Source organism: Notamacropus eugenii, chromosome 6, assembly GCF_028372415.1.
Source record: "Notamacropus eugenii isolate mMacEug1 chromosome 6, mMacEug1.pri_v2, whole genome shotgun sequence".
NCBI lineage: Eukaryota > Metazoa > Chordata > Mammalia > Diprotodontia > Macropodidae > Notamacropus > Notamacropus eugenii.
In genome coordinates, this window is record NC_092877.1 from 307,882,251 (window position 1) to 307,898,166 (window position 15,916).

Consider the following 15,916-nt stretch of genomic DNA (forward strand, 5'->3'; position numbering starts at 1 on the left):
TCAATCCATGACCTACCTATTTGGGAATGCTCTTTTCTGAGATCTAGTGTTCAATTATAACTGAGTGAGGTGAAGTGGGGTATTCTTCACTTTTGTCCTTTTTCTAAACAGCTCTAAGGTAATAGTGCCAATTGTTGACCTGTAGATTTTGCCAAGGGTAGTTCCTCCACCCTTGTGGTTCCTCCCACAAGTGACTTGAGTCCCAACTTTGCAAATAAGTTATGTGTCTTTAGGCAAATCCCTGGGCCTCAGTTTCCTCATCTGTGAAAAGAGAAGGTTATACTGAATATTCTGTAAGTTCTCTCTCAGTGCAAAGTCCAACACATACTGAATTAGATTTGACATTTAGGAGTACAAACTAAGAGGTGGGTTGAGCCCCTTTTATTTTTTCATTGTACTTTTTTGCATGGATGAATGAGATTAATTTGGTTATGACTTGATCAATTAGCATTATTCTATACTACGTACTTTTAGCTATTAATAGAAAGCTTTTCCACTTCTCTTCTTTAGAAAGAAGCTCTTGAATTTGCAAAGTCTGTGGGTTACCCCTGCTTGCTGAGACCTTCCTATGTCTTGAGGTAATGTGTCATTACTGTGAATTTTGTTTTGTTGTGCACTTTAAAAAGGAAATATCCCAAAGAGCAGCAACAGAGAATAGAAAACAAAGTGAGAAAGCTGTGTGCTCTATGAACCATGCTAAAGCCCTGTAGCTTAATTAATTGTATATTTGTGGGCTGCCTCCCAAATCATCTCAGGCAAGTTGAGGGTCCACATTCTGTCATTCAGTGAAAATTTTTGCCTTGGGAAAAGATAACATGGAGGATCTCATATTGTTACTGAGAATTTGTCCTTGTCATGCTAAGAGAGGAATGTTTTATGCCAGGGAATAGGGGAATGGAGAAAAAAGCCACACCCAACAATATAGAAAATTTCTCTTGCCAGCATCTGTTTTCCAACAGTCAGACATACATAGCAGCAAATCTTTCCCTGTTGTCAGCCTGGTCTTAGGGTCCCTTTTGTTTGAAGTGATGAATTTTTAAAGCACCGATGTAAAAAAAGATGCAACGTAAAGGGAGAGAGGAGGGAGATCTTTTAGAGTTAAACTTTGCAAGACGATTGGCTCACTAATGTAGAAGTTGTGAATTATCACTTGCTCTCCTCAGATGTTAACACTTGTAAAGAACTACTTCAGTGAACACTGGATAAGAGAAACACAATTTGCTGCGCACAATTTGCAAGTGTAAATGGAATCTTAGACAGGGTCCTTTAAAAATAATGAAAAATTTCAAATGAGGTGGAAAATGTATTTTTATTTAAATGAGATTTTCTATAAACTAGTTTCATACTGCTACCCCTTTGAGGTATTATTTTAAGTAAATTCAGAACTTTAAAAAAACTTATGGTAGTAGAACCCACAGAATGGAAAGGAATCTTTGCTCTTAGTTTTGGGGGAGAGGTAGGGCAGGTGTCTACTTTTTATTACGCCATTACAGCACATAAATATTATTTCCGTTGATATGCTTGCCTTGTGAGAAATGCTGTGCTTAGACATAGCAAAGACTGATGGTTTCTTATCTGCCCTTCTGTCCACAATTTATTCCCAGCATACCCAGTTTTTGTTTGCTTCATTTTCTTACAGAGCTAATAGTATTATTTTTTATGACCCACCCCTCCACCTCAATACCACCTGAAGGTTTATCCAGAAAATAGAAGAAATCGGAAGCACTTTCTGGAGAAATCCGGAATAAGTAGGGAAAGTAGCTGGAGGAAAGAAGTTGAAAGTCACCTTTCCTGTTTTTTTAAAGAACAAGAAAGTAAAGCTGACTTCTTACTTGTGTTCATTTTTCCTTTCTCCCTTATTTTTTCTCCCTTACTTTATCTTCAGATTCTTTTTTTCCTGTTACACACAAACAAGAAACCTCACAAAACCCTCTGACTTTAGAGTAAATTCCTCATTTTCAGACAGTACTCTTTCAGATACCCAGAAGAAAGGACATAGTCGAACAAATCCTAGTCAAATACCGTATATTTACAAATTTTGTCAAATGATTCAATTTTTCTTTAGAAGTATCACTCTGTTCATATTACTGTAGGGACTGATGGGCCTAGAGAGTTAATAAAGTGACCTCTTTGGATAGTATACTGATGGCAAATATACCCAGGAAACCTTGAAATAAATCTGAAGCCAGTGGTGAACTCTGATGAAGCCAGGTTAGGGGTACATTAAGTCCTGCTTGGAATACTGCTGACAAATTGAGAAACTCCTGCCATATAAAGTAGACATACTCAGCCCTTTAAAGAACTGAATCAGAGAGAGCTGCCTTGGGGTAAGTACACCATAGAGCCATGGTCCTTATCTTTTTATTCTTGAGGTGATTGTCTCAGTGAGTAAGTAGAATAATGACTCACTTTAGAGACAAGAACCCTCTTTTGCAGCCCAGGCTGGAACAAGAGATTGGAACTACAGAGGTGGCTTCGAAATGTTCAAAGAATCAAAGTGGTCCTGTCTTGCATGCTTGCTTCTGAAGTCCTCAAAGAAACTGACCTGCTTTTTTTCTCATTTCACAGTGGGTCTGCCATGAATGTAGTATTCTCTGAGGATGAGATGAAGAAATTTCTAGCAGAGGCAACTAGGGTCTCACAGGTATCATCTTTTAATCTCTTTCCCACCATCTCACTAATTATAGTAAATTTTTCTTTTCTTTTTTCTCTTTTTCTCAGTATAATGTTGTTAGGCAAGTTTATTCTGCCCCTTAGTTTCCTCCATGCACAAATGAGATGATTCAGCCACAGGCAATTAGGGTTGGATTTTTATAGTTCTCTCTGGATAGATGACTGGAGTGTAGCACATAAAGAATCCAAACAGAGATTTACCTATTTGCAACTCTAGGCATATGGATGGATTAAGAGTTCTTGACCTGCTTATGGAATAGATGCCAAATAATAGTGACAATTCTTACATTGAGCCATCTCAATCATGATGCTCAATAAAAAATTTAAGCTTTTATGGTTTTTAATTGAATGTAATTAATTGATTAATTTAATTTAAACCTGGCTGGGCACTTTTGCTTTTGTCAGCAGTGTGGATTTGTACTAAATGCCCTCACTCAGCTTATCGATTTTTTCTCTTTTGATGCCCTCCTCCATTTGTAAATTAATAAAGTTTTGTACCATTTTCTGGTAACTCACCTGCTTTCCTCTGCAGCCTACTTGTTTTTCTTTTTCCCACTGGTATTACCTTGGTGCTATCCACTTAAGATTTACCCAGTGGGGTTATTGATCTGTAGACCTTGTACTGTAGAAGATGAAAGTAGTGTTTTTCTTTTAAATGCTTTCAAAAGCTAGTTGGGGTAAAAAAAATTCACAGGAAAGAGTTTGATGTTAAGTGAATGAAATTTGGAGGGAGCTGAAGAGCCAAATCAGAGACATTTCAAAGAGGAAGGAAGAGTGTGAACGCTTTCCATCCAAATGAAGGCAGACACCTCTCCTGTACAGTGCTTATTCTTTTCACTGAACTTTCTGCTAGTGGAGATTTTAGATTTTTGAGGAAAGGGAAGGAATATAAAACAAGAAAAACACTCTGGGTTTTCAATCCAGATCTGATTAGAAGTCTGGTGACTTATAGGTAGAATTTATTGTAAGAGTCAACTTTAGCAAATCCAGAGTTTGGGGAAAGAGAAGGTCCATTCTTCCCTGTCCCCTTAAGTTCCTTTCACTCAAAGTTCTTATAATGTTTCATGTTTCGAGAGAATATTGTAGATAAACCTTTTATTTCCAAACTCTTTTCAACTACTCATATTTAGATATCTTTCATCTCTCTGAGAACATTAGACTTCACTGGACCTCTGCGGTAAGGAGCCAAGCTTGTGGCCTTTTATTTACCATACACTTGAACTACATGAGCTCTGTGTGGGACTAACATAAGTCACGTTGCTGCAATTGAGAATCCATTTGCCATAGTCCTCCTTGCTCAAGGCTTATACTCAGGTTGTTGTTAAAGGATCTGTAATGCTCACCTCAGTTTACCTTACAGTGAGAACAGACCTCATATGAGTTATTAGGGGTTATTTCAAATGTTCAGTATAGTGATGGGTGAGTTTTTCCTATTTCAGAATAATGCCTCCTCTATCAAAAGGAAACCTATTTTTTTCAGACTGATTTCACAAGTATAAGACAAAGTTGGTTAAATAGTTCATTGAAGGAAGAAAAAGATTTGAAGTTAAAGGAATTAGAAATATTCATCCTGATAAAGGGAAGATTTAGGAGAAACATGATAGCTATCTTCTAGTATGTGAAGGGTTATTATGTGGAAAAGAGATTTAACTTCTTTTTGACCTCAGATGGTGGTAAGATCAAATAGGTAGACGTTACAAAGACAGAAAATTTAGGCTACTTTTATAGAAAAATACCTTAAGAGTTAGAGATATCCAAAAGGAGAATGGACAGCCTTGGGAGGTAATAAGTTTCTCCTTGCTCTTAGAGGTCTTTGAGAGTATTGCAAAAAAACATAAAAGATTCTTATTCAGGCTGGATTGATGGTTGCTGAGGTCCTTTTCCATTTTAAAATTCTGTGTTTGGGAGACAGACAGAACCTGAACCAAGAACAATAGTTAAGCAATGAGATTTTAATGGACATGGAAGCTGGAAGTTTTCCATATAAAAATGTACATTCTTTTCAGATTTTATAGAATTTTAGAATTTAGTTCACCAATCACTAGAAATTGGAGAAATGTCTCTAGCCTAACAATCTACCCTTAAATGTTCATACTCTTACAGAAGATGCTTATTGTGAAGTATTTAGAATTAAGTATTACCTGAGAATCTCCCAGCTGGTATTCACATAAGCTTTATCACTCAGATGGTACTCTATGCAGTTTCACCAACAGGGCTTCAATTTCTTTTTTTGTTTTTGTGACAGGAACATCCAGTTGTGTTGACGAAATTTGTTGAGGGAGCTCGAGAAGTGGAAATGGATGCTGTTGGCAAAGATGGAAGAGTAAGAACTTGAACTTTCCCTCCTATGTCCCTGCCTTCACCCTTCTACTTTTTAATCTCAAAATTTTGAAACCCAACAAACTTTAGAATTCAAGGATAAATTTAGTAAGACATTTTTTAAACTCAGTGGGAAAGCAGTTTAGTACAATTAAAAATACTAATTAATTGGAATTGCGGCTGATGTCACAGATGCCATATTTCCTATTTTTTTTTTACCTGTTAGAAATTCCTTTGAAAATTTTCAGAATTAATTATCATCTTGTTGTTAGAGTTCTCTTAAAATATATTCTCCTTCATTTCCTTTTTCTGTAGTTTTCCTTTCATATTTCAATGGAGGCTGTAAATACACCCAACCGCTCTGATGTTTACAATTGAAGCCTCTGCTTTTTTTCTCTGCAGCTTTCTCTGATCCTTCCTTTGATTGGCCTAGCAAAGGCAAAGAATGGGTATGGTAGGGTGGATGAAGATAATGACATAAAAATTACCACACCATACTAGATCTTTGTCTACTCAAGTTTGTTTCTAGTTATATACAACGTATGAAGGAAAATGAGAATTCTGAAGAATGCACTTATTCATTTCATAGTTCTAAAAAATAGTGTGTTGTTTCATCTGAGAAATTAAAAATACATTTGGAGGTGAGGATATTTTATTTCCATATAGGAATACCTTTTATAGTATCCTCAACAGGTGGCCATCCTAACCCTGCTTAAACATTTCAGCTGATGGAGAATTTGCTGTCTTATAGGATACCCATTCAAATTTTGAGGAACCACAATTATTTGAAAATCCATTCCTGCATTACACTGAAGTCTTTTCCCCTGTTATTTCTACCCATTAGTTCCAGTTTTCCTCTTTGGTTCTACACAGAACAAATTAAAAATTCCTTCCATATGATACCCTTTCAGATATTTGAACACTACTATGAAGTACCCTCTATCCTCATTGTCTTTTTTAAGGCTGAACATAACCACTTGCTTAATCTGTTCCCTGTATGTCATAGTTTCTTGGCCCTTCATCATCATCTTTACTAATCTCTTGTTTATTTGCTCTAGCTTATCATCCTCTTAGAATTTGTCACAAAGAATCTCATACTAAATTCTGTATGTGGTTTTACCAATTCATACACACAAGGACCTCCCTTGTTCCACTAACGCACTGCAAGATTAAGTTAGCTTTATTGGAAAGCCTATTATGCTGTTGACTTATGTTTAGACAGACATCAACTGAGCTCTCACAATTTATAATTATATAGTATTCAAAGATTCATAAATTAATTTTCTTGTAAAAAACTGTGAATTATAAGTATTATCCTGTTTTTATAGATATAGAAATCAAGGTTAAGAGAAATGAAGGGTCTTGCCAGAGGTCAAAAATGAATGCTGATGTTAGGATTCAGGCCCTGGTCTTTTTTGACTTCAAGTGAAGCATCCTTTCCTGTAGGACATCATGTTTCTTGTTAAGCCAAATCTCCCCCCATCCTGAACTGTCACATTTAATTTTTGGAACTTAAATGCATGGCATTTGATTCAATTTCCTATTTTTTAGCCCTATTTCAGTGTTCTAGCTTTGGTAGATTTTGTCCTAGTCCTACAGGGATGTCTCCCTGTCATTTCTACCCACTGATCATTCCCTCTGGCTCTATACAGAAAAAGATCCAGTTGGAATGGGTTCAAATTCAACCTTTGATACATACTGGCTATGTGACCTTAGGCAAGTCACTTATTCTGTAAGGACTCTAGGCAGATTTTCAGGACTATAAATTGCAGAGAAGAAAGTGACCTGCATTGAAAGTGATAGAATGAGACTTCCATCAGGTGTCCAAGTCATTGAAAATTCCCCCTTCATTTAGTATATTTTTGCTTTTATGCCATAGTAGTTTTCTGCATTAGGAAAATATGATTCCAGTCCTCTATCTAGCTAGTCAGGTTTCCACAATATTGTTGCTTCCCTTTCTCTTTCATTATCATCCAGATGCTCTTTATTTTTGTCCTCATATTGTGATAACAATGTATATACTTTCTTAATAGAAAGTGTAACTCTTCTATATTATTTACTACATTTCTTTCTTTTGGGTGTGAAATAGAGCATTTCATGTTTTCATTGTGACTCATTCCTACAAATTTTACCAATATATAGCCAGTACATAGCCAGTAATTGTCTCAAGGGCAGGACTTGATCTCAGGTATTCCTGACTCTTAGGACAACTTTGTGTCTACATTATGCTGCTTCCCAATTAAAAAAAAATAAGCCACTACCCATAAAATTCAATCTAATTGTTCAACACTTTCCTCTCAGTCATCTTTTCTTTACTTTTCTTCTTTTTCCTTTGGAAGTATCAAACTCCCAAGTCTTTCAATTTATTAACCAGAACTTTTAAGTCAATCAGGTAACATTTATTAAGTGTTTATTTATGTACTGTGGTTGCAAGGGAGTAACAGTCTCTACCTTAAAGGAGTTTACATTCAAATAAAGGAAAGGAGACAACAAGTACATCAGTAGGTATATACAAATACATTTGGAGTAGGTGGAAGGTTATTTTATAGGGTAAGACATGATGAGCAGCCAGGGCAACAGGAAAAAGCCTCCACCAAGTAGCCTTTGAATTGACTTTTAGTGAAAGTCAGAGATTCTGGAAGGTAGAGGTAAGGAAGGAGCAACCAGGGCAAAGATGGGAGATGGAGTATTGTGTCTAAGTAGTAACAAGTAGGCCAGTATGCCTTGATTGTAGAATGATAGAAGGGACTAATGTGTCATGAGAGAGAAATTCTAGAATTATGTCATAGTGTAACTTATTCCATATTAATTAGAAGTGAGTACTATCCATTAAGATTTATGGTTCTGTATAACATACACACTCTAGCAGGAAAGTATACTTCTTAATTAGTCAAATCACGACTGTATATATGTATTATTGTGCCATTCAGTGGGGGAATCACCAAAAGGATAGATTGTTTCGGGGCTTGCATTATCCTTATTAGAACTGGTGATTAACCATGTTTTCTCCCATCTTCCTTTCTCTTTTTCAAGGTTATTTCCCATGCCATCTCTGAACATGTAGAAGATGCAGGGGTCCATTCAGGAGATGCCACTCTGATGCTACCAACACAAACCATCAGTCAAGGAGCCATTGAAAAGGTTATCATTATTACATAATGATGCAAAGATTTAAACCAAATGCAAAGATATCAATATATATTTTACGTGATGTGTGATGATATGAAACACATTGATATCCTACTTCAATCAATGTACATATTTTATCTACTGATGACAGTTGTAGAGCATCTATTCTTCTTATTCTTTGAAAATTCTTGCCCATATTTATCAGAAATACTCTAGATGTTCTATATAATTTAATGGTGGTCTCTTGCTTAAAAAAATAACTTGTGGACACTACTGTAGAATGCACTGGAGCTAATTTATTTCTCAAGATCATTAAGGAATTTTAAAGAAAAAAACCAATTCTTTTCCTCCCCTTTCAAACATAAATTCAGTTTTATTATATATCTTAAAATTCTTTCCCAAGTATGAATACCCTTGATTTAATATATAACATACAACTATATATAAATCTTTTCAAACTATAATTTAGATTTATAAGTAATTTCTCCCAGCTGATGTCCATTTAGCATTAGCCTTCAGTTGTTATATCTAGTTTACTTATCATATTATTTCAGACAATCCTGCTTTCCTTATCTTCCATTCTAAAGTGTTTTGCTGCAATGAAAGTCACATGGCTCTTGGAAATATTAGATTGAGGAAATAGCTCAAAACAACAGTGGCACTACATAAAATACACCTATTTCAAATACGTCCCAGCTTCAGTACAATGATCCCAAGAACTCTAACTAATTTTCCAAGTCTCCCAGAGCTCAGTCCCTAGAAGTGATACACAGGTCCCCTTTCTTTCACCTTCTCATTAAATTGGTGTATTTCTCTCAAAAAAATAACATGTGAAGAGCTCATGACTTCTTTCATTAGTCCACTCTTCCGGTGTTGCTACCTTTGATTTTTAGCTAGATTCACACAACATGTATGTGACTCCTTGGGTCTTCCTGCAGAGGAATGCAGCTTCCCTCCCACTCTAATCCTCCCATCTTAGTTTAACTCCTGCACGGGACGGGGCAGTTGTCTGTCTCAGGGATGCAACATAAAAGAAAACTGTCCTGCCTCTTTTCAGTACCATGTAATTTTAGGACCTACACTTCTCAGCAGGTGAAATTTTAGTTTTTGAGAAGGAGTTTTGTCTATATTTTCTGATACTGAATCATGAGTCTGAAAAGTCCCCAGCTAGCCATCATAGTGAATCTAGAAAAAATGGCTACTTGTGTGACTGAGGAAAGGTAATAATGGATAAACTACATATTCTTTCCACTGGCTACAGTGCCTATTTTTATAAATAACTAAAAGCATCATAGATAAGACTCATCAGGAGCTTAGCAACTGCAGAAATTAATGATATCATTGTGACATCATCTTATCTCTTAACGTTAGGTAAAGGATATTACCAGAAAAATTGCAAAGGCCTTTGCCATCTCTGGACCATTCAATGTACAGTTTCTTGTGAGAGGAAATGACGTCCTGGTAAGAATTGTTATTGTTGTTTGAGAAGACACTATTTATAACTGCAGTGTTAGGTCAGGTCAGCTGAGGTACCACAGATCTTCTATTTCTTTATGGACATCCACCAGATAGTCACTGAGAATACCATATTTGTTTATCTGTGTGTGTGAGATGGTGTTGAGCACATAATATCTGCCTTGTTTGATGCCATATGCTCTGTGCCATTGATGTGTCATTCATGGCTTTGTTAAATACTCTGAGTTACTTGTAAGGAAAGTGTGATCTCTGTCCATGTAATCTGTTCATGTGAGGGTATAACAGGTTTATAAAATTGCTGTCTGTTACCAAACATATTGGTGTGCTACTGAATTTCAAGGTAAAAAGGGAATAGTTTGGGTGTCATTTAAAGAAATATGATATAGAAACTAGGTTATACTTCATTAATTTAGACTCTATTAAAAGTTTGGGGAAATTACATTTTCCAATCCTTCATGATCTCAAGGCGTTTCAGACGATATCTTATGTGATGAATGATATGTACTACTATAGAGTGGTTCTTACCCTTTTCATCAGCTCATTCAATTTAATCTTTATCTCCAGGTGATAGAATGTAACTTACGAGCTTCTCGATCATTCCCCTTTGTGTCCAAGACTCTTGGAGTAGACTTCATTGATGTGGCCACGAAAGTGATGATTGGAGAAAACATTGATGAGACACATCTTCCTACATTAAATAACCCTATAATCCCTGCTGACTATGTTGCTATTAAGGTAAATTTAAAATATATATGTAATACATATGTATTTATATATATATATATATATAAAGAAATATATATTCATATGTGTACACACATAAAAATATATAGTCATATATTCACACATAAATATATGTATTCATATAGGTATACCCATATACACATCTGTATGTGTATGTGTATGTATGTATATGTCATACATACACACATATTAAAGTTCAACCTTCTGCAAGAAGTCTGTCCAATTCCTCCTTAACCTTAGTGCCTGTCCCTGTAACTACCCCCAATTAATCCTGTCTGTATCTTGTTTTTACATAGATGTTTGTGTGTTATTTTTCTTATTAGTCTATGAGCTCTTTAAGGGTAGGGACAATTTCTTGCCTTTTTTTGTAGCCCTAGCACTTAACATAGTACTTGGCACCTAGTAGGTAGTAATTAAATGTTAATTGACTGACTAGTAGCACCAGACAAATGAACAGAATATATATGTCACTGAAGATAAGGTTGATCTCAGTATAGACCTAGTAGATAAAGCTGCAAGATTGAGTCTGTGTTAGACCCTTCTCTTTATAGGGTTTTTGAGCCATTTACTCCTTCTATAAGATAGAGTGTTGTATTCCCACAGTGACTCAGTTGTCAAGAAAAAAAATAGGTGATATATTGGTCATTCGCAACAGGATGGAAATTATCAGTCCAATGTTTTATCCTATAATCCAAAGTTCACATATGTGATTCAAAGATTTTAAGCTTTTGTTTCCATGGTAGAAGGTATGTATGAAAATTGAACACTAAGAAATTGTTAATGTAGCATCTTTAATGGCCATTAAAGAGAATTAAAATACAATTGTAGGCTAAATAATGTAATTTTTTAAAAAAAACTGTTAAATCAAATAATTATAGGAAAAATGGAAAATTTCACCAAAAAACCCCCAACCAAATGACAACATACCAATACAATGCATGGTGGGATACAACTAAAGCAGTTCTGAGAGGAAAATTTGTATCTCTACATGCTTTCACCAATAAAATAGAAAAATAACACATTAATTAATTAGGCATACAATTAAAACTTGAACAACAAATCACAAATCCTTAACTAAATAACAAAGTAGAAATTATGAAAATTAAAGAACAAATTTAATAAAAGCAAAAGTAAAATATCATTGAATTGATAAGTAAAACAGGAGTTTTTAATAAACAGTAAAATACAAATTTAGTTAAATTGATTTATAAAGAGATTACCAAAAATTTCATATCAAAAAATGAAAAGGAGAACTCACCACAATTTAGGAGAAAATAAAAGAATTACCAAACAATTTAATTTAAATATGTGCTAACAAAACTGGTAGCTCAGAGGAAATAGATGAATAACTACAAAAACATAACATACTCAGTTAACATATATATATGTGTATTTATATGTGGATATACTTGTATGTGTGTGTGTGTGTGTGTGTGTATGCTATCTGCAAAAATAAGAGATAAAAGCACCCTTCTGATATCCTTCTAAAATATAATAGTTGGCTTAATATCTAAAACAAGAAGAGACAAGAAAACTCTCCCTAATAAAATATCAAATTTCCCTAATAAACATTGATGCAAAATTTTTAAATAAAACATTAGTAAGTAGGCAATGCTTACACGTATCAGGAAGATATATACCATGACCATATTGTTTTTATACCAAGAATATAGGAATGGTTCAATATGAAGAATATAAATATAATAAATCTTGTTAATAATATACATGATAAAACCATATATATTTATATCAAAAGTTGCTGAAAAGGCCTTTGACAAAATCCTATACTCATTTATATTAAAAACTCTAGAAATCATTACTTAATATAGCAAATAATATTTATCTAAATCCAAGAGCAAATATTATATGTAACAGAGAAAAATTTGAGGTCTTTCCATTAAGATGTAGGATAAAGTAATGCTGTCCATTATCATTACTACTACTCATACTGCTAGAAACGCCAAATATAGTAATAAAACCAGAAATAGAAATTGAGGTAATAAACATAAGCAAAGATGAAACAGAATCATTGGATTTTGCAGATAATGTAATGATGCACTTAGAGAATCCTAAAGAATCAACTTAAAATGAATTGAAATCATTAAAAACTTCAAGCAAGTGTCAGGATACAGGATTAATCCACATATATCATCAACATACATATATAACTAAAACCAACAAAACCTAGCAGGAAGAACTAGAAAGAGAAATTCTCTTCAGAATAACTACAGAAATTACAAACTATTTAAGGGTGACAACTGAAATCTTTCAGTAATAAGTAGAGAAAGACCATCACTGTTTTAGTATTCATATTTTTGGGGAAGAGGCATATTCTTCTTAACAAAATATGTTACGGAGTCATTCAGTTATTGTGTTCTGTCAGTGAGTAGCAATTTGTGAAATTTCTTTGGGTAGGGTGCAAAAATTTAATCCTGAAATATCTTTTGTTATTTGAAAATGTGATTTATGAATTTTATAAATTTTTATTCTCCCTGCTTTGTATACTGTACATGCAGATGTACATGTATATCTGGGTGTATGTGTATATGCATATGTAAGGGTTATGGATAAGACAGGATAATTGTGGCTCATTTCAGATAAATAAGTTAAGGAAATGTGATCTAAACTTTTATTAATGGCGTACAACGGTATCATCACAGCATCATCTTATTTCTTAACTCAAGGTGAAGGATGCCATCGGAAAAATTTTACATATATATGTATGTATGTATATTCATACCCACATGCATGTATGCATAAATGAATATAATTTAAACTGAATATGTGCATATGCTATATACACACATATGTATATATACATTCATAGGCAAGTATATATACACCTATATATATGTACAAGAATATATGTTATTTAAGTTTGAAACTGCATTAACACTTTTGGGACACTCCATCTATACACATATAGTGTAGAGAGCTTTGGAGAGAGGACAGCTAGGGTTCAGTTCCTGCTTCTAACACTTATATTTATATGAACCTGGGAAAGACATTTAATATTTCATTATCCCATGTGACTCTCCAAGATTTAAAATTACATAACAAGTGCTGTATTGGTCCTGGAAGTATTCTCTTTAAAAGTTCTCCTATATCACTTCAGTGAGGGATCTGGCTAAATATACACATTCTTACATGTATATGTGTATATGTTGGTCAACATCTATATCTACATCTATTTGATCATCAACAAAAATGACCAGTACTTCTGAAAAGAGCCCTTCCTTTCCTTTTCACTTCTTAAATAGTCAATATTTAGCATTTTAATGACACATTAATGCAGTCTGTAAACTTTAAAGAGGTCTAGAAATGCAAGTTTTTGTTATTAAAGTTATGTACTTAAAATATGTCTTAACAACTCATTAGCGGTTACTGTAGCAGCAACTTAGTGAGGTGGGTGAATACTTACTAGTGGCATTTCCATTCTGAAACTGAGGTAACAGACCTTAAGAAATATTAAGTGAGTCCCCTGGAGTATATCCAGTGATCCATAATTGGGATTAGATGAATAAAATAAATTCTTTCTGGATTAGGTGCTTTCTCATGAAAAATTAGATGCTAAATTTAGGATAAAAATAGTCAATATACATGTGCATAAATGAGAAATAAAGGCTTGTTTTCAAAGTAAATTTCACTGATAAAGTAAAAAAGAATCTCTTATCTCTTTATATTATATGAAACTTCTTGGCAGAAATATTTGTAAGCAGAATGTTTTCCAAAGCTTTTAAAGAGGTGTCAGCAACTGTTTAATGTTTTAGAAGTCAACTCACAGACAGCCATTTCTGGCAAGGTTGCCTGTTCCAAGTCCAAATCATCAGAACATGGAGATGAATGTTTAAAAGCCCTACTAAGAAAAAAAATAATGCGTTTGAACTCTTTGTCTTGGGAGTGTGATGCCCAGTAGACTTTGTGTTAAATCACTGTTTGGGAGAAATTTCTGTGTAGGCTAGATTAGAAACCTTGGCATGGACTAGTCACAAGGGCCCTATTACTGAAAGAATTTGTGATCATTTAACCCATATTTTTTGGCTAAGAATGCAGGAAATTCTTGGAACTGACTTTTATAGCAATCTTTCAAGTCAATAGCCTTCACCAATGAAATGCTGATGTGTCTACTACATCCTAAATGAATTCTGTGAGTGATGACTTGTTTTCCTTTTATCTTTCTTTCTTCTCTTTCTCTTTCCTTATTTTTCAATAGGCCCCAATGTTCTCCTGGCCCCGATTGAGAGATGCTGATCCCATTCTGCGATGTGAAATGGCTTCCACTGGAGAGGTACTTAGTTAAAGATCTTTACACTTACTATTATTGTTATTATATCATCATCATTATTATCATTATTAATGCAGTTATTGATAAACCAGATTTAAAAGTTATGAACTTATGACCTGGTATTGTGTTTAATAAAGAAAAGAAGAGAACCTAAAAGCTGTGTGCAGTCAGAATAACTCTTAAACTGCTTTAAGGCTAACACCCATACTTGTTTGGTCAAGTTATTTCTCTTACCTCCAATTTTTCAATCTGATAATGTAATATGTCTAATTCACTTCTAGATACCACAATGAAATTTTATTTTTCTAAGTATTTATTATAAGCTACCCAGGAAAACTCATGGACCTTTATTATAAGATCCTAAACACTTTTGCTACCTTTGTACTAATACATTAATCTTAACAGTATTAAGAATTTAACAATAAGAATGCTCCACCATATAAGTGGAGTGTAGTATGCTTATATGCTTTAAAAGCCTAAAAACAGATTAGAAGAATCCATATACATACAAGTCCCAGGAGGATTTAGCTGAACAAAACAATGTAATGGGACTGACCACTGGATGTCCCCCTTCATTTGTAGTGGGACTCTTTTGAAGGGCTTTTCTTTTTGTTTCTCTTTTTCTTTGGGGGTGGGGGGTGTTGTGAATGTAAAATCTGTTTTTTTGGAAAAGCTGTCATATTCTAGAAAATTCTCTACACATCAGTGTCAGTACATTTTATGAATCACCTAGCCTTTGACAGACATACTAGCTGCAACTTCAGATTCTCATCACATCAAAGTAGTAACTTTAAACTGTTTACCCTTTATGTGAATGAAGCATTTGCTAAAGGAAAAAAAAATAATTGTATCAAATATATGATATTTTTATGGTTATATAGTTACAAGAAAGATATAAATCAGGAAATCAACGAAATAGAGACAGTAGGGGAAAGATAGATGGTTAGTCTGTCTTGTGTCGGGTCAAACTGAGGGTCATTGCTTTAGCCTCTTTGCTAGATTTTATAATCATTTCCCCAAACGCAATCTAATTTTTGATGAAGACTAATAGGCTGGGAAAGCCAAACTTTAAAATTGATGATATCATTCTATGTTTCCATTATGTATAAGAAGGAGCTCTTCAGGTTAAGTTTGGTATTTGGGGTAATACAGTAGTAGGTCTGTGTTCAATCAGTCCAGTTTTCAGTGTGTTGAAAGATCTGTTTTCCATTAGCGCTGTTTTCTGTGGAGTGGCCTATCTGTTTTCAGAGTTTAATGGTCAAAGAATATACTCTCATGTCTTTTCTGCCT

The 15,916-nt window shown here is 34.3% G+C and overlaps 1 protein-coding gene across 1 annotated transcript in view; it reads left to right on the plus strand.

The window, feature by feature from the left end:
* The window catches only part of CPS1 (carbamoyl-phosphate synthase 1), a 151,861-nt gene that overhangs the window by 117,352 nt on the left and 18,593 nt on the right, over positions 1 to 15,916 (plus strand). The window contains exons 27-33 of the mRNA XM_072617474.1: positions 511 to 578; positions 2,569 to 2,644; positions 4,919 to 4,996; positions 8,026 to 8,133; positions 9,493 to 9,582; positions 10,162 to 10,332; positions 14,555 to 14,629. Of these exons, the coding sequence (XP_072473575.1) occupies positions 511 to 578; positions 2,569 to 2,644; positions 4,919 to 4,996; positions 8,026 to 8,133; positions 9,493 to 9,582; positions 10,162 to 10,332; positions 14,555 to 14,629 (666 nt within the window). The remainder of the gene's footprint in view (positions 1 to 510; positions 579 to 2,568; positions 2,645 to 4,918; positions 4,997 to 8,025; positions 8,134 to 9,492; positions 9,583 to 10,161; positions 10,333 to 14,554; positions 14,630 to 15,916) is intronic.